The sequence below is a fragment of the Nerophis ophidion genome, linkage group LG22 (assembly GCF_033978795.1).
Source record: "Nerophis ophidion isolate RoL-2023_Sa linkage group LG22, RoL_Noph_v1.0, whole genome shotgun sequence".
NCBI lineage: Eukaryota > Metazoa > Chordata > Actinopteri > Syngnathiformes > Syngnathidae > Nerophis > Nerophis ophidion.
In genome coordinates, this window is record NC_084632.1 from 6584780 (window position 1) to 6612464 (window position 27685).

General features: G+C 38.1%; 1 protein-coding gene across 2 annotated transcripts in view; it reads right to left on the reverse strand.

The window, feature by feature from the left end:
- Positions 1-27685, reverse strand: part of LOC133540496 (insulin receptor-like) — a 243381-nt gene that overhangs the window by 63413 nt on the left and 152283 nt on the right. Inside the window, exons 1-3 of one of the 2 annotated variants that reach the window (XM_061883134.1) lie at positions 16501-16717; positions 9526-9734; positions 6247-6380 (exon numbers count right to left, since the gene is read on the reverse strand). In XM_061883134.1, coding sequence (XP_061739118.1) covers positions 6247-6380; positions 9526-9734; position 16501 — 344 coding nt within the window. In that variant the 5' untranslated portion in view covers positions 16502-16717. Of the gene's footprint in view, positions 1-6246; positions 6381-9525; positions 9735-16500; positions 16718-27685 lie in introns of those variants that run through there. The other variant, XM_061883133.1, reaches the window with a different exon arrangement.

The following is a 27685-nucleotide window of genomic DNA, read 5'->3' on the forward strand; positions in this document are numbered from 1 at the left end:
AGAGGTGGGTAGAGTAGCCAGAAACTGTACTCAAGTAAGAGTACTGTTACTTTAGAGATGTATTACTCAAGTAAAAGTAAGGAGTAGTCACCCAAATATTTACTTGAGTAAAAGTAAAAAGTATGTTGTGAAAAAACTACTCAAGTACTGAGTAACTGATGAGTAACCTGATTACGGCAACAAATAATGCACAAAAACATAAAAATAGCAATGAGCAAATTCATAGCCAGGAATATCTCTTAAGCAACTAAAACAATAATATATATTAAATAATAACACATCAAAATAAAAAAAAAAAAGGCAAATTGAGCCACAATAACTTAACAGCACCATAGGCTCAGTAGGCATTCATTGATTGATTGATTAAAACTTGTATTAGTAGATTGCACAGTACAGTACATATTCCGTACAATTGACCACTAAATGGTAACACCCCAATAAGTTTTTCAACGTTTATCAATTACTTAATAAATGAACAAGTCGAGGTGATCTACCTCATATATATATACACACATATATATATAATTTATAGTTATTCATTTTGCCGTTTTTGTTGACATGTTAAAGGTGTTTTAATGAATAGACATGCATGTTTAACATATAGATTCCTATCTTTCATGAAGACAAGAATATAAGTTGGTGTATTACCTGATTCTGATGACTTGCATTGATTGGAATCAGACAGTATAGTGCTGATAACGTCCACGTTTTCAAATGGAGGAGAAAAAAAGTTCCTCTTTTCTGTCTAATACCACATGAAAGTCGTTGGTTTTTGGCATCTTATTTGTCCAGCTTCCATATTCGTTTTTATACACTTTACAAGAAATACATTGGCGGCAAACTCTGTAGCTTAGTCGCTTCTTTGCGCTGGCTTTGGGAGACTCTTATTTTGTTAGCGCAGGCGCGATGGAGCGCCGCTTTTATTGTGAAGACAGGAACTGTGCGATCAGCCTTTAGGCTTTTGACGGGAAGTACGGTTGAAATAAAAAGTGTCTTTTTTCCTTTACACTTTTGATTGATTGATTGAAACTTTTATTAATAGATTGCACAGTACAGTACTTTTCCGCACAATTGACCACTAAATGGTAACACCCCAATAAGTTTTTCAACTTTTTTAAGGTCGGATTCGACGTGTGACGGTCACGTGACCGCCTGGCTCTGTTTGATTGGTCCAACGTCACCAGTGACTGCATTTGATTGGTGAAACGCAGGCATGTGTAGATTCTACTTTGAATGCGTGTCTGACAAAATCAAAACAAACAAAGCGTGCATTAAGAGATCGATAAAAAAAAAAGTAACGAGCTGATTGTAGATAAATGGAGCGGAGTAAAAGTAGCATTTCTTCTCTATAAATATACTCAAGTAAAAGTAAAAGTATGTTGCATAAAAACTACTCGTAGAAGTACAATTTATCCCAAAAGTTACTCAAGTGGATGTAACGGAGTAAATGTAGCGCGTTACTACCCACCTTTGCTGTTGACTTGTATCCACATTTAATAAGACTAGAACGCCACATTTGACACTTGATTCAATATACAAAAACAACAATTTGTAATAGTTTAGCTTCACATGAAATAATCACACTTAAGCCGCCTAACGGAACAGATTCCAAGTCACTGAGTAATCTTTCAAACAGGAAATTAATCACTTGTTGGCAGCAAAGTGAGCCTGGCATGAATTTAGAACCCAGACCAGCTTATAAAGAAAGCAATACTTGGCCAGTGGCTACGAATGCTAATGCTAGGTCAGTCGTAATCATTAGGTGGTTGAGATCGGACCATTCGTGGATAAAACAATATCAATATATATCGACTGATATCAATAATGGTATAATTATTTGTCTTTGCCGGGAAAAAAAAACGGAAGTTGTGAAGCAACAGAAAGCAGACATTCCCTTTCTGCCGTGATAGCTGAGGGGATTATTATGGGCCCGCTGCAATGCAAGCAGGCTTCACAACAAACAAAGAAACACCGGCTGCGTTTCGGGTGCTAAAGGCAGCTGCAATCCACCCGCTTTCCACCAACAGCATTCTTCTTTGACGTCTCCAATGCAAGCAGGCCCATAATATTATTCCTCATACTGCAACTTTTATTATTATAGTTGCGCACGTTTCCCTTGTTATCAATTGAACCCCCACATGTGTTATACCGTTGGAAAGGTCTCACTCGCGCCTACGCCGATACTTTAAGTAGGCAACATTTTGTGTTACCGTGGTGACACTATTCACATATTTAAAAAATAAAAAAAGGGCCAATTGATTGGGTACATACCCTTTTAAAGGCCGACTGAAATGAGATGTTCTTATTTAAACGGGGATAGCAGGTCCATTCATACTTGATCATTTGGCGATATTGCCATATTTTTGCTGAAAGGATTTAGTAGAGAACATCGACGATAAAGTTCGCAACTTTTGGTCGCTAATAAAAAAGCCTTGCCTGTACCGGAAGTAGCAGACGATGTGCGCGTGATGTCACGGGTTGTGGAGCTCCTCACATCCGAACATTGTTTAGAATCATAGCCTCCAGCAGCAAGCGCTATTCGGATTGAGAAAGCGACGATTTCCCCATTAATTTGAGCGAGGATGAAAGATTTGTGGATGAGGAAAGTTAGAGTGAAGGACTAGAAAAAGAAAAGAAAAAAGGCCTGTACCGGAAGTGGCAGATGATGACGTCACCGGTGTGAGGGGTCCTCACATCTGAACATTGTTTATAATGTGAGCCACCAGCAGCAAGAGCTATTCGGACCGAGAAAGCGACGATTTCCCCATTAATTTGAGTGAGGATGAAAGATTCGTGGATGAGGAAAGTTAGAGTGAGGCATAGGCGATATAGCTCATTTGGTAGAGCGGCCGTGCCAGCAACTTGAGGGCTGCAGGTTTGATCCCCGCTTCCGCTATCCTTGTCAATGCCGTTGTGTCCTGGGGCAAGACACTTTACCCACCTGCTCCCAGTGCCACCCACACTGGTTTAATTGTAACTTAGATATTGGGTTTCACTATGTAAAGCGCTTTGAGTCACTTGAGGAAAAAGCGCTATGTAAATATAATTCACTTCACTAAAAAAAAATCAAAAAAATAAAAAGCGACGGCTCCGGGCGGCGGCAGTGGTAGCGTTTCAGATGTAATTAGACACATTTACTAGGATAATTCTGGAAAATCCCTTATTTGCTTATTGTTTTAATAGTGTTTTAGTGACATTATAGTGAAGTGAAGTGAATTATATTTATATAGCGCTTTTCTCAAGTGACTCAAAGTGCTTTTTTTACATTGTGAAACCCAATATCTAAGTTACATTTAAACCAGTGTGGGTGGCACTGGGAGCAGGTGGGTAAAGTGTCTTGCCCAAGGATACAACGGCAGTGACTAGGATGGTGCAAGCTGGGATCGAACCTGCAACCCTCAAGTTGCTGGCACGGCCGTTCTACCAACCGAGCTATACCGCCTCACTTATAAAGTCATACCTGAAAGTCAGATGGCTGCGGTGAACGCCAGTGTCTCAGAGAGAAGCCAATGGAGGAGCCAAGATCACAGCTGCCTTTTTGACGGCTACAGGAGGAGGTCCCATAATCCACTGAAGTCTCCGGTAAGAGCTGAATTAATAGCACAATTTTCCCATCCAAAAACTTGCTGGTTGACGTAGTTAAACATGTCCGCTTGACCGCTCTGTGTTAAAGCTTCACAACAAAGAAACACCGGCTGTGTCTCGGGTGCTAAAGACAGCTGCAATCCACCGCTTTCCACCAACAGCATTCTTCTTTGACGTCTCCATTATTAATTGAACAAATTGCAAAAGATTAAGCAACACAGATGTCCAAATTACTGTGTAATTATGCGTTTACCACAGAGTCAAATAACTTGGTACGTGACACTTTTTAACTGTTGGCATGCAAACTTTAGCATGCTAGCAAGCTAATATTAGCATGCAACTTTTCTTTTGCTGTTTTTTTTTCACTTTATTATTTACTTCCACAGCCATACACCTTACAGCCGTGTTACTCGATATGTGAGACAGGCTAACTTTTAGCATGCCATCGTTAGCACACAAGCTAAGTGTTACATTTTAAAGGCCTACTGAAAGCCACTACTACCGACCATGCAGTCTGATAGTTTATATTTCAAAACGGCCGGTTTAGTTTACTAAATTGCAATTCCAGCACCGTTCCCAGCTATAAGTTGTCTCTTTTCATCGTGAAATTCCACAGTATTCTGGACATTTGTGTGCTGAATCTTTTGCAATTTGTTCAATGAATAATGGAGACGTCAAAGAAGAAAGATGTAGGTGGGAAACGGTGTATTGCGGCCGGCTTTAGCAAAACAAACACAGCCGGTGTTTCATTGTTTACATTCCCGAAAGATGATGGTGAAGCTTTACTAAGGAACAGAGAGGTCAAACGAACACGGTTGGATTGGACCACACACACAAAGTACAGTGTATTATGCAGCGATCATTTCGAAAGATCCTGTTTCAAAGGGGGTCCCTTGCGAAGGGCAGAGATGGGCATCGCCACCACTTGTCGACTTGTGCTGAAGAAAGGTGCGGGGCCGACCTTCAGGTTGTACAGGTACGACCATATAATCTCACTAAAACACAATAAGTAAATAAGGGATTTTCCAGAATTATCCCAGTAAATTTGTCTAATAACATCTGAATCGCTCCCACTGTGTAGTCTTTTTTTTCTTTCTAGTCCTTCACTCTCACTTTCCTCATCCACAAATCTTTCATCCTCGCTCAAATTAATGGGGGAATCGTCGCTTTCTCGGTCTGAACCGCTCTTGCTGCTGGTGGCCATGATTATAAACAATGTTCAGATGTGAGGAGCTCCACAACCCGTGACGTCACGCGCACATCGTCTGCTACTTCCGGTACAGGCAAGGCTTTTTTATTAGCGACCAAAAGTTGCAAACTTTATCCTCGATGTTCTCTACTAAATCCTTTCAACAAAAATATGGCAATATGGCGAAATGATCAAGTATGACACATAGAATGGACCTGATGAAATCTTAACATTGCAACACATGCCAATACGGCCTTTTTAGTTCACTAAATTGCAATTTTAAATTTCGCGTGGAGTTTCCAGTTGAAAACATCACAGAATGATGACGCGTGTTTGTGACGTTATTGGTTGGAGGGGACATATTAGCCCAGCATCACACACGGCTAAAAGTCATCTCTTGTCATCGCATGATTACACAGTATTTTGGACGTCTGTGTTGCTGAATCTTTTGCAATTTGTTCAATTAATAATGGAGACGTCAAAGAAGAATGCTGTTGGTGGAAAGCGGTGGATTGTAGTTGCCTTTAGTACCGAAACACAGCCGGCGTTTCTTTGTTTGTTGTGAAGCTTAACATGGAGCGTTTAAGCGACCATGTTTCTCTACGTCAAATTGTGATATTAAGTCGGCTCTTACCGGAGACGTCAGTGGATTACGCGACCTCCTCCTGCAGCTCAAAAAGGAAGCTGTGATCTAGGCTCCTCGGCTTCTCTCAAAGACACTGGCGTTCACCGCAGCCATCCGACTTTCAGGTAGGACTTTATAATCTCACTAAAATACTATTAACACAATAAGCAGATAAGGGATTTTCCAGAATTATCCTAGAAAATGTGTTTAATTACATCTGAAATTTTCCCACTGCCGCCGCCTTGTCTTTTTTTTTTAGTGCTTCACTCTAACTTTCCTCATCCACGAATCTTTCATCTTCGTGGGGAAATTGTCGCTTTCTCGGTCCGAATTGCTCTTACTGCTGGTGGCCATGATTGTAAACAATGTGAGGATGTGAGGAGTTTCACAAGCCGTGACGTCACGCGCACATCGTCTGCTACTTCCGGTACAGGCGAGGCTTTTTTTATTAGCGAACTTTATCGTCGATGTTCTCTACTAAATCCTTCCAGCAAAAATATAGCAATATCGCGAAATGATCAAGTATGACACATAGAATGGACCTGCTATCCCCGTTTAAATAAGAACATCTAATTTCCGTAGGCCTTTAATAGGAATCATAAAATCTCAGTAATTACCTGGATTGACCGATACAAAACCCCCATATATCTTGATACAGTTTTTATCCCTAGGACTAACCATTTTACAACTTTCAGGTCTGGAATTTCATAGTTCCACTTCAGAGTACTATGATCTGATACGGATATGTTCCGGTCTATGATAAATAAAGAAGAACCTGATCTTGTGCTGCTATCCATAAGGCGCCAATGTTGTTAATGGTGTGTGTGTGTGTGTGTGTCCGACATACATGGAGGAGTTTATAGTGGTAAATCCAGAAGGACACTCAGGAATACAGGCGCCGTTGTGGATGACGTATTCATGGCAACCAGACTCCCGGCCTTGGTCCAGCCTCTTGGTCTCCTTACATTGGTTGTGGAGCGCCTGTGAAAAAACAGCAGACGTACAAATGAACGAACTGATTAACGTGGACCCCGACTTAAACAAGTTGAAAAACTTATTGGGGTGTTACCATTTAGTGATTAATTGTACGGAATATGTACTGTACTGTGCAATCTAATAATAAAAGTTTCAATCAAACAATCATCGGAGAATTAGCCTGTGGACAAATCGGAAAAGGTAATTAAGAGAAGAAAACACAAACGCACACAGCGATATTGACAATAAGAATATGGGCCGGTTGTATTGCAGCAGGCCCATAATGTCAGGCTTGCCACTGACTGTTTGTGTTTTAGTTTTTTCTCTCTGTGTTTAGTATTTTATGTCCTTAGTTCCTGTCAGCACTTTGATTTTGGTTCAGCTTCCTATTTGTTTCCCTGAGTGCTTTGTTTCCCTTCATCTGCGGCTGATTGGCACCTGGCCACACCTGGTGTCAATCAGCCCACTCTTTTTTGTACCTGCTTTGTCTTATAGTCAGTGCTGGATTTTTGATTTGTTGACGTCACGTATTGCATGTCGCTTCTGTATTGTCGCTCCTGTCGGGTCGTGCTGTTACAACGTAGCGGTAAGATATAATTCGTTAGATGTTTGTAGCTTACTTTTTATTTCCTATTTTGTCTTTTTACAACACGTAACGACTTCTGTTCCCTGTTTTGTTTATGCTAGCTTCCATGCTAAGCTCCTTTTGTTTTGTGATCCGCCTTGTGCGCGCTTTTTGTTGTACCCCTTTTGTTTGTTCTTGTTTAGTTTGAATTAAATCATGTTTTCTTATTCAATGCCTGCCTCCATCTCTGCTTTTTGGGGTTCACCAAAAACTGACTCTGACACATAATAAGAAAACCGAACATGGCACCGACGATTTGAGAGAAAAAGGCAGACTCTAAGGCGTCCACATCAGAGAATAACTCATAATTAATACCATCTAAAAAATAGTGTGTGAATATGATACAAATATATGTCAATTATTACATATAAACACAAATTAATTCCATTTAAAAAGTGCGAAATGAAATAAAATATATGCAAAAAAAAATACATATGAACACTAATTAATGCCATCTGAAAATAGTGTGAAAATATGATAAAATATATGTAGAAAATTACATACAAACACAAATTATTGCCATCTAAGATAGTGTGAAATATGATAACATATGTAAAACATTACATATAAACACGAATTAATAAAATTTAAAAAAGTGTGAAAATATAATAAAATATGTGTAAAAAAATACATATATAAACACAAATTAATTCCATTTAAAAAGTGTGAAATAAAATAAAATATATGTAAAAAAAATACACAGGAACACAAATTAATGCTATCATAAAATAGTGTGAAAATATGATAAAATATATGTAGAAAATTACATATAAACACAAATTATTGCCATCTAAAATAGTGTGAAATATGATAACATATGTAAAACATTACATACAAACACAAATTTATAAAATTTAAAAAAAAGTGTGAAAATATGATTAAATATATGTAAAACAACTATATATATAAACACAAATGAATGCTATCTAAAAATAGTGTGAAAATATGAGTAAATATATGTAAACATTTACATATGAACACAAATTAATGCCATTTAAAAATAGTGCGAAAGTTTGATAAAATGTATGTAAAAGTATAGATACATATAAAGTTTATTTACATATATTTTTTTACATATATTTTCATAAATCATATTTCACACTATTTTTAGATGGCATTCATTTGTGTTTATATAATAAACACAAATGAATGCCATCTAAAAATAGTCTGAAAATATGATAACATATGTAAAACATTACATATACTGTATACACAAATAATTCCATCTAAGAATAGTGTGAAAATTATTAAATATATGTAATTTTTTTTACATATGAACACAAATTAATGGCATCTAAAAATTGTGTGAAAATATGATAAAATATATGTAAAATATTACATATAAACACAAATTAATGGCATCTAAAAATAGTGTGAAAATATTAGAACATATGTAAAATATTACACATAAACATAAATTATGTTTATGTGAAAATATGATAAAATAGATGTAAAAAATAGATATATAAATACCAATTAATGCCTTTCAAGTGTGAAAGTATGTTAAAATATATGTAAATATATATATATGTAAATATATATATATATATATTTTTTTACATATATTTTCATGAATCATTTTTCACACTATTTGTCGATGGCATTGATTTGTGTTTATAAAATAAACACAAATTAATGCCATCGAAAAATAGTGTGAAAGTATGATAAAATATCTGTAAAATATTACATACAAACACAAATTAATGGCATCTAAAAATAGTGTGAAAATGTGAGAACATATGTAAAATATTACACATAAACATAAATTATGTTTATGTGAAAATATGATAAAATATATGTAAAAAATAGATATATAAACACCAATTAATGCCTTTCAAGTGTGAAAGTATGTTAAAATATATGTAAATATATATATATATATTTTTTTTTTTTCAACATATATTTTCATGAATCATTTTTCACATTATTTGTCAATGGCATTAATTGGTGTTTATAATATAAACACCAATTAATGCCATCTAAAAATAGTGTGAAAGTATGGTTAAATATTTTTTAATCTATACAATATGTGTGTTCATCCTTCCTTTTCATTATACACACTGTCAGAATAATTGTATAAAAGTTATCACACAACTTGTTTGCTACGAGTTCAGGTTGCCCTGCGTGGAGAAAAAAAAGCTGCCTATGATCTTATCAAGCAAAAGACGGACAGCTTGTAAACTCCACTGTAAGCGATGGAATGCGCTGTCGAGGTGTCGGTTTCTCAGATTTTGGACAGCCACAGGAAGGGCCTTATCAGGACCCGAAATATACAAGCAGGGAGGGGGCAAACCTGACACCGCTCCAAGCACCTTTTTGTTTGAACTGTTTATGACCCTCTCTTTAGAAGCAGGTGCAGCTATGTAATATGGGAATGCCCATGTTTAATAGATAGTTTGTTGTTTGAACCTGACACAAACCACCAATCATTTTTTTGTGTGACAATGCCACGATTTTATCATCAAACCGTGACGATATCATGCGGTAAAATGTTGACGAGGTCACATCCCAAACCGATGTCCATACCTGGCAGAAGGAGAAGCTGACGCAGCGCCACCCCCTGAAGACGTAGTACCCAGGGGGACACTTCTCCACGCAGCTGCTGGCGTGCTGAAGGTTCCTGCAGGCCACGCAGCTGCTGGCGTTACCCGGCTCGGAGCAGCCGCCCAAGCACTGGTCGTGGCAGCACTGGCCCTGGAGGTTGCACGCGCAATGCTTGCAGCGGTCCAGGCACACTGCAGAGAGAGAAGAAGGTGGTTAGTAAAAGGATTAACACCTTATTTTTTAACACATTTATTTCCGTTCCCATAGCAGTGCACTTCCGACTTCTGGCAAAAATTAGGATTCACAACCTTATATTTTTGACGCTGAAAATACTGAGGATGAAATACAGCTTCGAGAAGCGAGCACAAAAGGAAGAGTGAGAGCGTGAGGTGAAAGTGACTTTGTCGTTACAAATGTGTAACTTGAAGCCCAGCTATTTCAACATAAATGGAGTCCTTACCCAAATAAACCGGGAAAAAGGCTGGACCAAACGCAGAACTGTCCATCCAGTGAGTCACACTTCATATTAATCATGGTACATGCAGCACGTCTTGCATGTTATTACAACGACAGTGCATACTCTGCCTGGCTGGCTGTGTACAAACAAAACATGAAATAATACTTTTATTGCAATCTACTTGTCAGCATATTTGTATGTAAGTTATCACAAAACTTTGTGTTTCAATGAGTTTCCGGCAAGAGGACAAAAGCTGTCTTTGATCTTACCAAGCAAAAGGCTTGTAAAACTGCACTGTGTAGGATGGGAAGTGACATGAATGCGTCGGTTTCTTTGATGTATTGTAATCCACAGGAAGATAATGTCTTGACCCGAGATCTACAAAGCGGAGATGAAGCAGGGCATGACTCCCCTCCAGGCACCTTTTCTTTGAACTGTTTTTGACCGAAGGCAGCGGCTGTTTACGACCCCCTTCCCTTCAAAAACTGCTGTCACCATGCAATCAGGGAAAGACAAATAAAAGAGGAGGCGTACAATCTTCCGTACAGTGTGTACGGGTTTCTCCTCAATTGAGCTGAATTAAATTTTGTCTGTTGAACTCCTTGCTTCTTGTCTTGTTTAATAAAAGTCATCAGTGTTTGAACCTGAATACTGTAAAAATCTTGTCAGACTTAAAACAATCTGGCGTTTCAAAAACAGCTGTCACCATGCAATCAGGGAAAGACAAATAAAATAGGAGGCGTAAAATCTTTCGTACAGTGTGTACGGGTTTCTCCTCAATTGAGCTGAATTAAATGTTGTCTGTTTAACTCCTTGCTTCTTGTCTTGTTTAATAAATGTCATCAGTGTTTGAACCTGAATACTGTAAAAATCTTGTCAGACTTAAAACAATCTGGCGTTTCAAAAACAGCTGTCAATATGCAATCAGGGAAAGACAAATAAAATAGGAGGCGTATAATTTCTGTCTGTTTAATTCCTTGCTTCCTGTCTTGTTTAATAAATGTCATCAGTGTTTGAACCTGAATACTGTAAAAATCTTGTCAGACTTAAAGACAATCGGGCGTTTGCCGTCTAACACCGTGACAAAAATTATTCAGAGTCGGAAAATTCCAACTGAATTCGGCCGAGCCTGCACTTTTAGACGCTAACGCTAATTAGCATGGAAGAGCACACCATTAGAAAAGCCCCGGGCTGCAATTTGCAAGCAAAGGTGCAATTCCGGCCAGCGCTGACATCGCACGGCCGCGGACCGGAGACAAGTTTCGTCGCCAAGGGGCCGAACGTAAAATGTCGTGGGCTCATGTCAGCTTTCGGTTGACCTATCGGGAAACCGCGCTTGGTCCTAGTGCCAAAGTGTCAATGGGATTGGATTAGCCTTCAGGTTCGACCAGTGCCCTGTAATGATCTAATAAACGGGCTGTTATTGCGGCCCAGGAGAGACTAATGACGTCTCATGCTCGCTAACGACCTTTGCACCAAATGCTGACTTGCAATCAAGCTACATTTCCCGAGCAAAACACTTATCGACGGATCTGAAGTAAGAATACGCACATTCAAACATCCTTGCGTAAAGCAAATATCAAGAATTAAACATTTGTAACAGTCCATTCATAAAATAAAATAGACATATTCCATCCTGCACTTATTTGATTTAACAGGTCCTGTAACAAACAAAAAAGATGACTATTTTTGGTCAAATTTACTACCTTATATTTTTGAAGCTGAATATACAGAGGATGAACTGCTGCTTAAAGAGACGAGCACGAAGGGAGGGTGAGACGTTGGAGCAGACAGAAGCCGAGAGGGTGAGGTGAACTTGCACTTTGTCGCCATCTACTCGGTAGACCTAGTGGTTAGAGGGTCTGCCCTGAGATGGGTAGGTTGTGGGTTCAAACCCCGACCGAGTCATGTGGACAAAATAATAGATAAATGACACAATATGTTACTGCGTATGACTAATTAGGAGCCTTTGTTTGTTTACTTACTACTAAAAGACAAGTTGTTTAGTATGTTCACTATATTATTCAAAGACTAAATTAAAAAAATAAACATATGTTTAATTTACCCTTAGATTTTTTTGTAAAATAAAGCCACTAATGACATTTTTTGTGGTCCCCTTTATTTATAAAATATTTTAAAAGTATTGAAATACATTTTGGTACCGGTACTAAAATATTGCAACCCTACTTTGCACTAATTTATTGAGCATTTCTGACGTATTCCATATTTATCAAACAAAAAAGATGACTATTTTTGGTCAAATTTACTACCTTATATTTTTGAAGATGAATATACAGAGGATGAACTGCTGCTTAAAGAGACGAGCACGAAGGAAGGGTGAGACGTTGGAGCAGACAGAAGCCGAGAGGGTGAGGTGAACTTGCACTTTGTCGCCATCTACTCGGTAGACCTAGTGGTTAGAGGGTCTGCCCTGAGATGGGTAGGTTGTGGGTTCAAACCCCGACCGAGTCATGTGGACAAAATAATAGATAAATGACACAATATGTTACTGCGTATGACTAATTAGGAGCCTTTGTTTGTTTACTTACTACTAAAAGACAAGTTGTTTAGTATGTTCACTATATTATTCAAAGACTAAATTAAAAAAATAAACATATGTTTAATTTACCCTTAGATTTTTTTGTAAAATAAAGCCACTAATGACATTTTTTGTGGTCCCCTTTATTTATAAAATATTTTAAAAGTATTGAAATACATTTTGGTACCGGTACTAAAATATTGCAACCCTACTTTGCACTAATTTATTGAGCATTTCTGACGTATTCCATATTTATCAAACAAAAAAGATGACTATTTTTGGTCAAATTTACTACCTTATATTTTTGAAGCTGAATATACAGAGGATGAACTGCTGCTTAAAGAGACGAGCACGAAGGAAGGGTGAGACGTTGGAGCAGACAGAAGCCGAGAGGGTGAGGTGAACTTACATTTTGTTGCTATCTACTCAGTAGACCTGGTGGTTAGAGGGTCTGCCCTGAGATGGGTAGGTTGTGAGTTCAAACCCTGACCGAGTCATGTGGACAAAATAATAGATAAATGACACAATATGTTACTGCGTATGACTAATTAGGAGCCTTTGTTTGTTTACTTACTACTAAAAGACAAGTTGTTTAGTATGTTCACTATATTATTTAAAGACTAAATTACAATAATAAACATATGTTTAATTTACCCTTACATTTTTTTGTAAAATAAAGCCATTAATGACATTTTTGTGGTCCCCTGTATTTATCAAATATTTAAAAAGTATTGAAATACATTTTGGTACCGGTACTAAAATATTGCAACCCTACTTTGCACTAATTTATTGAGCATTTCTGGCACATTCAATGGGGGTCTGGCGGCAGATTTCTTGCCAGTGGTGCAACTTGAATCCCTCCCTGTTAGTGTTGTTACACCCTCCGACAACACACCCACGAGGCATGATGTCTCCAAGGTTCCAAAAAATAGTCGAAAAAACGGAAAATAACAGAGCTGAGACCCGGTGTTTGTAATGTGAAAATGAAAATGGCGGGTGTGTTACCTCGCTGACGTCAGAGCTAAAAGAGCGATAAACAGAAAGGCGTTTAATTTGCCAAAATTCACCCATTTAGAGTTTCGAAATCGGTTAAAAAAATGTTCTGCAACATCAAGGTATATATTGACGCCTGCATAGGTTTGGTGATAATGTTCCCCTTTAACACAGATCAATCGTCCTGTCCCCTTAGCAGAAAAACAGCCCCAAAGCATGATGTTTCCACCCCCATGCTTCACAGTAGGTATGGTGTTCTTGGGATGCAACTCAGTATTCTTCTTCCTCCAAACACGACCAGTTGAGTTTATACCAAAAACTTCTATTTTGGTTTCATCTGACCACATGACATTCTCCCAATCCTCTGCTGTATCATCCATGTATCCATTTTGGTATAAACTCAACTGGTATCAAAAACCGACATCAATCTCTAAAGGATATCACCACATGGGCTCAGTAACACTTCAGAAAACCACTCTCACTAAATACAGTTTGTCGCTACATCTGTACGTGCAAGTTAGAGCTCTACTATGCAAAGCAGAAACCATTTATCAACAACATCCAGAAACGCAGCCGGCTTCTTAAGGCAAAACGTTCTATTTTGGTTTCATCTGACCACATGACATTCTCCCAATCCTCTGCTGTATCATCCATGTATCCATTTTGGTATAAACTCAACTCGTCTTGTTTGGAGGAAGAAGAATACGGAGTTGCATCCCAGGAACACCATACCTACTGTGAAGCATGGGGGTGGAAACATCATGCTTGGGGGCTGTTTTTCTGCTAAGGGGACAGGACGATTGATCCGTGTTTTTGGAGCCAAAACCTCCTTCCATCAGTGAGAGCTTTGAATGGTTGACCAAATACTTATTTTCCACCTTAATTTACAAATAAATTCTTTAAAATTCCTACAATGTGAATTCTTGGATTTTTTCCCCACATTCTGTCTCTCACAGTTGAAGTGTACCTATGATGAAAATTACAGACCTCTGTCATCATTTTAAGTGGGAGAACTTGCACAATCGCTGGCTGACTAAATACTTTTTTGCCCCACTGTATATATTTATATACATATATATAAATAAGACTTACTGTATGTGGTGATACAGTTTATAGCCCGGTCCTAAGAGACATGGCAGGAGTGCACATTTGAGTGTAAAACAGAGGTCGCTGCAGCGTTCCAGAAAGAGTGCAGGCAGGCTGCAGACAAAGCCCCGCCCTCCCCTGCAGAGTCCTGCTCCGGCTCCGGACTCCATGCCGGAGTGCAGCTGCAGCCCTAGATCCACCCTCAGCCTCAGCCAATGTGTTTGCTGGATGGGGGAGGCATCTAGTCAATGGCCCTCTTCCATGTCAGCCAGCAGAGACCCCGGGGCCCCGGGGTTAACCCTGGCCTTGCCGGGCCAGACCCGGTCAACGAGCTGACAAAGACCTCGCTACTGTTGGGAGTCTAAAAGTGGGAACGTTATGGAAGAAAGCCCCGAAGATGAACATTTGCCCCGAGTGTTGTCACTGCTACGCTGGGCTCATTCACCCTGCCATGCGCCACTATCTGCCCGCACTTCTAGGCCACGCCCACTTTCATTCATACGCCTTGTTTTGTGTTGATGCCACCTCGGGTGGGGGATGGAGGGACGGGGAAGGGAGCAACATGGAGGCGTGGTGTCTTCTCTCCTTCAGGTAAACAACATGTTGTATCACCAAATTCATCGACTTTAAATCATATAAGACCTTTTTGCACTTTGGAATAAATATAATGTAGTAACATACACCTTCATAACAATATGTAATATCTACAATATACACACTGCAAGTATATATATAATGTAGTAACAGACACCTTCATAACAATATCTACAATATACACACTGCAAGTATATATATCATGTAGTAAAAGACACCTTCATAACAATATGTAATATGTACAATATACACACTGCAAGTATATATATCATGTAGTAACAGACACCTTCATAACAGACACTTAGATTTTTCAGCACATACACAATATTGACATCAATAGTTATATTTTGATAAAGACGAGGAAAAGCGTCTTCATCAAATATATATATATATGTATATATATATATATATATACATATACATATGTGTATATACATATATATATATATATATACATGCATACATACATATATATACACACATACATAAATACATATATATATAGACATACATATATATATATACATACACATACACACATATATATATATACATACATATATATATATACACATAAATACGTACATATATATACACATATATAAATACATACATATGCACACATACATATACATATACATATATACACACACATATACATATATACACACACACACACATATTCATACACACAAACACACACACACACACACACATATATATATATATATATATATATATATATATATATATATATATATATAATTAAAAAAATATATATAGGCAGTGTCTGTGGTTTATCCCCCGAAGAGCAGGGAAACCTGCGAAACAGGCTTGTAGGGATGAAATAACCTTTATGTTTTTTATTTATATATGTTGTAAAAAAAATTATTGTTAAAATAAACACATATTTTACTTATATTTTACAGTAAAATTCTGTTGACTGAGCTGTCAGTTTTTTAATTTTTTACTGTAAAATCCACGGTTGACTATTTTATGGTACTACACTTTATTAATACTGGCATCTGAGTTGCCAGAATAAAATTGATTTAAATACACCTATAAAAAATAAATAATACAATTAAACAGTGGTACTGTATTTCTTTATATATATATAGTAAAAATAATAATAATTAAAAAAACACCATATATTTTACAGTATAAGTCTGGCAACAAAGCTGCCATTTTTTTTTCTGTAAAAAAACAGTGGTAAAAGCAGATTTTTTTTACTCTTTACAAATTTTTTTTTAAATATTTCGATTCGTAGGCAAATTAATGAATTAATTACTGTTACAAGCGGTCCTCTGATGGCAGCCACGACTGCGGTCAATAAAAACGAGTTTGACACCCCTGATCTTCACGGGGAGCCTGCGTTTGAAGCGAAGAGCGCAGCACACACACACACACACACACACACACACACACACACACACACACACACACACACACACACACACACACACACACACACACACACACACACACACACACACACACACACACACACACACCCACGGCGGCCGCTCCCACTCGGGGTTATTGACACACAGATAAAGAGTGGCTATTATGCAAGCGACTTTCCAAACAAAGTACAGAATGTGTCAAAGTTCCGTGTGAAAACAATGCTAGTGCGTCACATGTCCACCACTACAACACGTATTCCTGCTGGCTCCTACCCAGAGTGCACCAGTATTACAGCACAACATTTCATAATAAAACATATAAGTCGCAGATATATGCGTTGTGAAATGAGGTTTTTATACAGAAATATTCTGTAAATGTTTATTTGCATACTTTGTTTCCAAACAGTGTTTGGAGAAAGGCAGTAAAATGGCTGATCAAACAAAACAGAAGTCATGGTCATTGACCCACTAGCTGCGCAGGCTAGCTTTCCAATCAGCTAAACAGACTAAATAACTCCACCGTGACGTTTTGCTGAATATAATAAATAAAATAATGATGAATTAACATCAATGTTGCAATGATATATTGACCTATTCAAGGCTCCAATTACCTCACATCAAAAATTACACTTTGATTTTTTTTTTTTTTATTGGGGAAATTGTTTAGTATTTTGGTAGCAGAAAGAAACAACCCTTTTTTGTGTGAGTGGGTGTGGCTGGGTGGGAATGGGGGAGGGAGGGGTTTTCTTTGGGGGGTTGATGCACTGATGGAAAGTGTATCTTGTGTGTTTTTGTGTTGATTTAATAAAATAAAAAAATAAAAATAAAAAAAGAAATTACTGACATTCCAACTATTATGGTAAAAAATACTGATTAAAAAAAAATTGTTTAGTATTTACTGTTTTTAGTTCCTGTCAGCGCTCTTATTTTGACTCTTTCCTGCCCCCCGTGTGCTGTTTTCCCCTCAGATGAAGCTGATTGGCACCTGGCCACACCTGGTGTCAATCAGCCCGCTCGTATTTGTACCTGCTTTGTTCCTCCAGTCAGGACTGGATTATTGTCACGTCGATGTCGCTCGTGTTTTGTCAAAGCAGCGTTGCGGAAAGCTTTATTTGATGGCGGTTTTTATTTTACTGCATTTTGTTCCCTGCTTCCAAGTTTGTTTTCATATTTCATGTACGACTTCTGTTTCGTGCTCGAGACCGGCTAGCTTCCACACTAGGCCTTTTTGTTTTTGCTAGCTTCCGAGCTAAGCTCCGTTTATTTTGTCGTTCCCATGCTAGCTCTTTTTGTTTGTTATCCGCCCATGTGCGCGCTTTTTGTTGTACCCCTTTGGTTTGTTCTTGTTGCAGTATTTTTATTAAATTATGTTTTCTAACTCCATGCCTGCCTCCATCTCTGCATCTTGGGACCGGGACAGGAAGACAAGACCCGGACAGGGAGACAAGACCAGGACAGGAAGACTCTCAGGAAGCTGAGAGGTGTCAGAAGTCAAAGACACAATCAAAGATTTGTCCGTCTCTTCCTTCATTTCCTTTTTCGCTGGCCCATCCTGTTGCCATGGAGACGGGCCCAGACGTCTGCAGTAATTAGTTGTGTGCTCTCAACGGGCGCTTTCTTAAGATCCCCTCCAGTCTTCGCTCCTGTCTGATCCTCGACCCTCCCCCGCGTCCAGCTGAAGGGTCTTGACTAACGCGGTCTTTCGAAAAACCACAGCCACCAGATCTGGTTACCCACGCTCAGGACCGAGGTCACATCCATGACGGTCCTCCTCGCCACGCCCTTCTTCTTCCTCTTCCTCGCTTCTTTTTCATCATTTCATCTCAGAAATATTGGACTTTTACCATACAATCTAAAGATAAATAAACAGATAAATATAAACACTTTAAAAAGTAACTATTAGATAAAGATATCAAGAAAAAGGTCAAACAAAATGTTTAGAAATTAACTTTTCCAGAGAAGAAATTTTACAAATATTACATGAAAAAGTCATAGTAATAACTGATAAAAAGTTGCAATACTTAAAAAGTAAAGTAAGAAAATAATTCAACAATATATATATATTTTTTAATTGTAAATAAAAGTCATCACAATTTAGGTAAAAAAAAAAAGGTGTTTTTTTCCCCCTGAAATAAATGACAATATTTTAGCAAAAAAGTAAAATAGGAAGAAAGTCAAAATAACTGAGAAAAAAGTTGCAATATTTTAAAAGGAGAGTGGAATGTTTTCTTTCTTTTACAAAAAGTTAGCAATGCTTCCGTCAAAGTTTGTTGTTGACGAACCCAAAGATGCAGAGATGGAGGCAGGCATAGAGTAAGAAAACATGATTTAATTGAAATACTAGAACAAAACAAACAAAAGACTACAAACAAAAAGCGCGCACAAAGCGGATAACCAACTAAGAAAGCTAGCATGGGAGCTAGAAAATAAAAATAGCAAAAAGAAATAGGGTTTAACATGGAGGCTAGCATAAACAGAACCGGGAACAGAAGTCGTTATGTGTTGTATAAAGACAAGTTGGAAGCAGGGAACAAAAAACAGTAAGCTACAAACATCTAACGAAAATATAGCTTACCGCTACACTGCAAAGATACGACACGACACGACAGGTAGCAACGACGAGAGCGACATGTGGCAACAACAATAATCCAGCAACTGACTGGAGGACAAAAAAGACTAAAATAGAATTTGGGCTGATTGACACCAGGTGTGGCCAGGTGCCAATCAGCCGCATGTGAGGGGAAAACAGCACACAGGGGGGGAAAAAACAGGAAACAGACAAAATAAGAGCGCTGACAGGAACCTCAAAACAGGAAATACTAAACATAGAGGAAAAACTAAAACACAAACAAACCGTCAGTGGCAAGCCTGACAGCTTCAACGATAAATGTTTTTTGTTTTTAGAAAAAAGGTTGCAAATGTTGTTGTTGTTTTTTTTTAATGAAAGTAGTCACATTTCAGGGGGGAAAGTATTTTTTTTATTTTTATAAATAAATATTTCAACAAAAAAAACATTACTATCAGTGGTACTTTAACTAAATATATACTAGATAAATATATAGATTATAAAAAGTAACTATTAGAAAAAATATCAAGAAAAAGGAAAAACTAAAGTTTCAAAAATTAAGTTTTTGGGATTTTTAAAAATTCTTTTATAATATAAAGTTCTCAATAATTGTACAATAATTGTGTTTTTAGAAAAATGTTGCATTTTTTTTTTTTTACAAATAAAAATCATTTAATTTCAGGTAAAAAAAAAAAAAAAAAAAGTTTTTTCCCCCAAAATAAATGGCATTATTTCAACAAAAATACAGTTGGAGGAAAGGAAAAATAACTATAAGAAAAAGTTTAGTGGAACATTGTGTTAGTTTTTGGAAAAAGTGCTTCAACAAAAACATATTTTTCTGAAAAGAAAGTCGTTTTTTTTTCTTTTATGGATGGAAAGATGGAATAATCACAACGTCTCCTTTAGAAACCAGACTTTGCGGAATTCTACAGAACTCAGCAAACACATTTGGAACCTCAAAGACAATAATGTTGAATATTCAATAACATGGCAAATTCTTGCATCCAGCACACCTTACAACAGTGGTAATAAAAGATGCAACCTATGCTTAAAAGAGAAACTGTTTATTATATATCATCCAGACCTGTCATCCCTCAACAAGCGCAGTGAAATAATTTCAACATGCCGCCACAGACGGAAACACCTCCTAGGTAACACATGAGCCAATCACCACACCCTACGCCTGCCTGTACCCACCCACTCTGTGCCCTATATAAACCATTGTATGTGTATGCTTCCATTAAAATCTCCTGATGATTGAGGGAACCCCTCATGAAACAGTTCTGTAGAGATGTAGTAGTCTTGTGATTTTTTCCCACACCTACACATATATATACATATATATATATATATATATATATATATATATATATATATATATATATATATATATGTATATATATATATATATATATATATATATATTTACACACACACACACACACACACACACACACACACACACACACACACACACACACACACACACACACACACACACACACACACACACACGTATACTATATAAATATATACATTTAAAAATGTAACTATTACAAAAAATTTCAAGGAAAAGGAAAGAGAAAAGGTTCAAAAGTTAAGTTTTTCATTTTTATTTGTTCCATTATTTTATAAAAAGTGATCAATAATTAAAAAATAATTGTTTTTTGTGTTGCATTTAAAAAAAAATAAGTCATCACATCTGTTTGGACTTTTTGCAGGAAGCAATACGTGTTCACCCTTAAACGTGTTTTACAGAAGAAGTCTGCAAGTTGACGGTGTCAGCAGTCTTGTATATTCCCAGCACATTGGCAGAGAGGAATATAAACTCCCGACTGATGGGGAAGTTTAGAAAAAGTTTGCAAACATTCAAGCTTCCATCAAAGGGAAAGCAAGTTCCAAAACAGACATTTTGTCTCCTTCCTCCTGTCAGGAAAGTTGACACACAACAAAACACTGCGTGTGTGTGTGTGTGTGTGCGTGTGTGTGTGCTGCACATCACTCTTTTCTTCTCACACTCTTCCTTAAAACTCATTGACGTCCGACCCCAAGACACAACCCTTGACGCCATGTTGCACTACCAGGTGGGAAATAAGCCCCAAAAACCTTGTCAAAATGGCGAGATATCAACCCATCCCCGGGGTCCCGGGTCCGGCCGGCCGGGGGCTGACTATGGAGAGTGTTAGTCAGAAGAAAAAGACTCGAGTCCACGCCGAAACGTGTCAAAAATGTTTTTCGAGAGAGATCTGGAAAGTCACTTGCTTCTGTTTGCTCTGCTTTTGATCATGTGCTCCTCGCCGCCATTGAAGGTGACTTGATGAGAGCGAGGTCCTCCTTAAAGGGAGTCCTCACTTCAGTCCAACTCAAACAGATCACAACCTTCCTAAAACCTTCATTTGCTTTGCTTTTCGAGAATAATCGTCATCAGATAACATCAAAGAACAGTAAAATGTTACCGCTGCTATATTTTTTCCTACGCTTTGAACTCTGCGGATAATTTATGGATTTTTAATAGTTTAAATAAACAAAAATAAGCAGAGACAATAAAAAGTTGTGTGGTTTGGGCTATGGCGCCATCTTTTGGTGCTGCAGTCGCCTTCCATTTAGCACTTTTAACCAATGTTGTCCCGGGGTTTGAACTCACAACCTACCGATCTCAGGGCAGACTCTCTAACCACTATGGTATTGGTCCTTTATTTTGAAAAGTATCAAAATAAATGTAGGTCCTTGGTTTTAAAAAGAATCCAAATACATGTTGGTCCTTAATTTTGAAAGTATCAAAATACATGTTGGTATTGGTCCTTTATTTTGAAAAGTATCAAAATGCATTTGGGTATTGGTTCTTTATTTTGAAAAGTATCAAAATACATGTTGGTATTGGTCCTTTATTTTGAAAAGTATCAAAATGCATGTTGCTATTGGTCCTTTATTTTGAAAAGTATCAAAATGCATTTGGGTATTAGTCCTTTATTTTGAAAAGTATCAAAATACATGTCGGTATTGGTCCTTTATTTTGAAAAGTATCAAAATACATGTTAGTATTGGTCCTATATTTTGAAAAGTATTAAAATACATGTTGGTATTGGTCCCTTATTTGGAAAAGTATCAAAATACATGTCGGTATTGGTCCTTTATTTTGAAAAGTATCAAAATGCATGTTGGTATTGGTCCTTTATTTTGAAAAGTGTCACAATACATATTGGTATTGGTCCTTTATTTTGAAAAGTATCAAAATGCATTTGGGTATTAGTCCTTTATTTTGAAAAGTATCAAAATGCATTTGGGTATAAGTCCTTTATTTTGAAAAGTATCAAAATACATGTCGGTATTGGTCCTTTATTTTGAAAAGTATCAAAATACATGTTGGTATTGATCCTTTATTTTGAAAAGTATCAAAATGCATGTTGATATTGGCCCTTTATTTTGAAAAGTATCAAAATGCATTTGGGTATTGGTCCTTTATTTTGAAAAGTATCAAAATACATGTTGGTATTGGTCCTTTATTTTGAAAAGTATCAAAATGCATGTTTGTATTGGTCCTTTATTTTGAAAAGTATCAAAATGCATGTTGGTATTTGTCCTTTATTTTGAAAAGTATCAAAATACATGTTGGTATTGGTCCTTTATTTTGAAAAGTATCAAAATACATGTTGGTATAGGTCCTATATTTTGAAAAGTATTACAATACATGTTGGTATTGGTCCTTTATTTTGAAAAGTATCAAAATGCATGTTTGTATTGGTCCTTTATTTTGAAAAGTATCAAAATGCATGTTGGTATTGGTCCTTCATTTTGAAAAGTATCAAAATATATGTTGGTATTGATCCTTTATTTTGAAAAGTATCAAAATGCATGTTGCTATTGGTCCTTTATTTTGAAAAGTATCAAAATGCATTTGGGTATTGGTCCTTTATTTTGAAAAGTATCAAAATACATGTTGCTATTGGTCCTTTATTTTGAAAAGTATCAAAATACATGTTAGTATTGGTCCTATATTTGGAAAAGTATCAAAATACATGTCGGTATTGGTCCTTTATTTTGAAAAGTATCAAAATACATGTTGGTATTGATCCTTTATTTTGAAAAGTATCAAAATGCATGTTGCTAATGGTCCTTTAGTTTGAAAAGTATCAAAATGCATTTGGGTATTGGTCCTTTATTTTGAAAAATATCAAAATACATGTTGGTATTGGTCCTTTATTTTGAAAAGTATCAAAATGCATGTTGCTATTGATCCTTTATTTTGAAAAGTATCAAAATGCATGTTGCTATTGGTCCTTTATTTTGTAAAGTATCAATATGCATTTGGGTATTGGTCCTTTATTTTGAAAGGTATCAAAATTAATGTTGGTATTGGTCCTTTATTTTGAAAAGTATCAAAATGCATGTGGGTATAGGTCCTTTATTTTGAAAAGTATCAAAATGCTTGTTGGTAATGGTCCTTTATTTTGAAAAGTATCAAAAGGCATTTGGGTATTGGTCCTTTATTTTGAAAAGTATCAAAATACATGTTGGTATTGGTCCTATATTTTGAAAAATATTAAAATACATGTTGGTATTGGTCCTTTATTTTGAAAAGTATCAAAATACATGTTGGTGTTGATCCTTTATTTTGAAAAGTATCAAAATACATGTTGGTGTTGATCCTTTATTTTTGAAAAGTATCAAAATACATGTAGTTTATTTTGAAAAGTATCAAAGGTGGTAAGTAATGTATAGACATATATTAGATCATGTTTAGCATGAAATATTGCCATTTATTATGTAGATGTGTACATTAAGCTTGTTTCCCCCGGTCAGTGGTATGGCCCAGAAAGGTCAGTGGTATGGCCCAGGGAGGTCAGTGGTATGGCCCAGAAAGGTCAGTGGTATGGCCCAGAAAGGTCAGTGGTATGGCCCAGGGAGGTCAGTGGTATGGCCCAGGGAGGTCAGTGGTATGGCCCAGGGAGGTCAGTGGTATGGCCCAGGGAGGTCAGTGGTATGGCCCAGAAAGGTCAGTGGTATGGCCCAGGGAGGTCAGTGGTATGGCCCAGAAAGGTCAGTGGTATGGCCCAGAAAGGTCAGTGGTATGGCCCAGGGAGGTCAGTGGTATGGCCCAGGGAGGTCAGTGGTATGGCCCAGGGAGGTCAGTGGTATGGCCCAGGGAGGTCAGTGGTATGGCCCAGGGAGGTCAGTGGTATGGCCCAGAAAGGTCAGTGGTATGGCCCAGAAAGGTCAGTGGTATGGCCCAGGGAGGTCAGTGGTATGGCCCAGAAAGGTCAGTGGTATGGCCCAGAAAGGTCAGTGGTATGGCCCAGAAAGGTCAGTGGTATGGCCCAGGGAGGTCAGTGGTATGGCCCAGGGAGGTCAGTGGTATGGCCCAGGGAGGTCAGTGGTATGGCCCAGGGAGGTCAGTGGTATGGCCCAGGGAGGTCAGTGGTATGGCCCAGAAAGGTCAGTGGTATGGCCCAGAAAGGTCAGTGGTATGGCCCAGAAAGGTCAGTGGTATGGCCCAGGGAGGTCAGTGGTATGGCCCAGGGAGGTCAGTGGTATGGCCCAGGGAGGTCAGTGGTATGGCCCAGGGAGGTCAGTGGTATGGCCCAGAAAGGTCAGTGGTATGGCCCAGAAAGGTCAGTGGTATGGCCCAGAAAGGTCAGTGGTATGGCCCAGAAAGGTCAGTGGTATGGCCCAGGGAGGTCAGTGGTATGGCCCAGGGAGGTCAGTGGTATGGCCCAGAAAGGTCAGTGGTATGGCCCAGGGAGGTCAGTGGTATGGCCCAGAAAGGTCAGTGGTATGGCCCAGGGAGGTCAGTGGTATGGCCCAGAAAGGTCAGTGGTATGGCCCAGGGAGGTCAGTGGTATGGCCCAGGGAGGTCAGTGGTATGGCCCAGGGAGGTCAGTGGTATGGCCCAGGGAGGGTCTAGTACGGGGTCAGCAACCCTCTTTAGCGCCGTAGTGGCTCTCTGGAGCTTTTTCAAAAATGTTTGAAAAATGGAAAAAATGAGGGGAAAAAAAACATATTTTTTGTTTTAATATAGTTTCTGTGGGAGGACAAACTCCCCATTTGTTATAAAGCACACTGTTTTTATTAAACATGCTTCCCCGATTCGAGTATTTGGCGAGCGCTGTTTTGTCCTACTAATTTTGCTGGTCCTTGAACGCACCGTAATTTGTTTACATGTATAACTTTCTCCGACTTTCTAAGACGTGTTTCATGCCACTTCTTTTTCTGTCTCATTTTGTCCACCAAACTTTTAAAAGAGAACATTATCTCAATTTCAAAAGGGTTAAAAATAATAAAAATCCGTTCCCAGTGGCTTGTTGTATTTTTTTCCCCAAAATTTTACCGGTCCCGGATTATCCCTAAAAAAAGCTTTTAAGTGCTTGATTTTTGCTATTTGCGATGCGACTATCCATTTCCCTGTGACGTCACACAGTGCTGCCAATGTAAACAAACAACGGCGAATAGCACAGCAAGATGTAGCGACATTAGCTCGGATTCAGACTCGGATTTCAGCGGCTTAAGCGATTCAACAGATTACGCATGTATTGAAACGGATGGATGGAGTATGAAAGTATTGAAGAAGAAACTGAAGCTATTGACGCTATTCATAGCCATAGCATGGCCGAATAGCTGCGTTAGCATCGCCGGTAAAATGTGCGGACCAAACGATCAGGACTTTCGCATCTCGTGACACTGGAGCAACTTAAATCCGTCGATTGGTAAGTGTTTGTTTCGCAGTAAATGTGGGTGGAAGGAAACGTAATATAGTTGCAAATGCATCTGCAGGTTATCCATACATCTCTGTGCCATGTCTGCTTTAGCACCGCCGGTAAATAGCATGTTAGCATCGACTAGCGTAGCATGTTAGCATCGATTAGCTGGCAGTCAACATCAACAAAACTAACCTTTGTGAATTCGTTGACTATCGTTGCAAATGCATCTGCAGGTTATCCATACATCTCTGTGCCATGTCTGCTTTAGCACCGCCGGTAAATAGCATGTTAGCGTCGATGAGCGTAGCATGTTAGCATCGATTAGCTGGCAGTCACGCCGCAACCAAATATGTCTGATTAGCACATAAGTTAACATCAACAAAACTAACCTTTGTGATTTCGTTGACTTTATCGTTGCAAATGCATCTGCAGGTTATCCATACATCTCTGTGCCATGTCTGCTTTAGCACTGCCGGTAAATAGCATGTTAGCATCGACTAGCAATACATGTTACCATCGATTAGCTGGCAGTCAACATCAACAAAACTCACCTTTGTGAATTTGTTGACTTTATGGTTGCAATTGCATCTGCAGGTTATCCATACATCTCTGTGCCATGTCTGCTTTAACACCGCCGGTAAATATAATGTTAGCGTCGATTAGCGTAGCATGTTAGCATCGATTAGCTGGCAGTAACGCCGCAACCAAATATGTCTGATTAGCACATAAGTCAACATCAACAAAACTCCCCTTTGTGATTTCGTTGACTTTATCGTTGCAAATGCATCTGCAGGTTATCCATACATCTCTGTGCCATGTCTGCTTTAGCACTGCCGGTAAAATGTGGAGACACTCTGGCACATTCAATGGGGGTCTGGTGGCAGATTTCTTGCCAGTGGTGCAACTTGAATCCCTCCCTGTTAGTGTTGTTACACCCTCCGACAACACACCGACGAGGCATGATGTCTCCAAGGTTCCAAAAAATAGTCGAAAAAACGGAAAATAACAGAGCTGAGACCCAATGTTTACAATGTGTTGAGACGTCACATTCTGACGTCATCGCTAAAAGAGCGATAAACAGAAAGGCGTTTAATTCGCCAAAATTCACCGATTTAGAGTTCGGAAATCGGTTAAAAAAATAGATGGTCTTTTTTCTGCACCATCAAGTTATATATTGACGCTTGCATAGGTCTGCTGATAATGTTCCCCTTTAAGGCTGTGCATGAAGGTGAGTTTTGTTGATGTTATTGACTTGTGTGGAGTAATCAGACATATTTGGTCCCTGCATGATTGCAAGCTAATCGATGCTAACATGCTATTTAGGCTAGCTATATGTACATATTGCATCATTATGCCTCATTTGTAGCTATTTTGGAGCTCATTTGGTTTTATTTAAGTGCCCGGATTCAATTTATATCTCATGACACCATCTGTATGTAATATGGCTTTTATTTTTTTGCGGATCCAAACATATTTGTTTTTGTATTTTTGCTCCGAAATGGCTCTTTCAACATTTTAAGTTGCCGAGCCTTGGTCTAGGACAGGGGTAGGGAACCTATGGCTCTAGAGCCAGATGTGGCTCTTTTGATGACTGCATCTGGCTCTCGGGTAAATCTGAGCTGACATTGCTTAACACGATAAATAATGAATAATTCCACTTGTTAAAAATAACGTTCAAAATATAAAACATTCTCATGCTTTTTTAATCCATCCATCCGTTTTCTACCGCACCTGTTCAAGAAGTTGCGTTAAAGGTAAGAAGTTATTTATTTATTATTGGTTAGTGTGGGGCGTAGAATGTTAGCACCG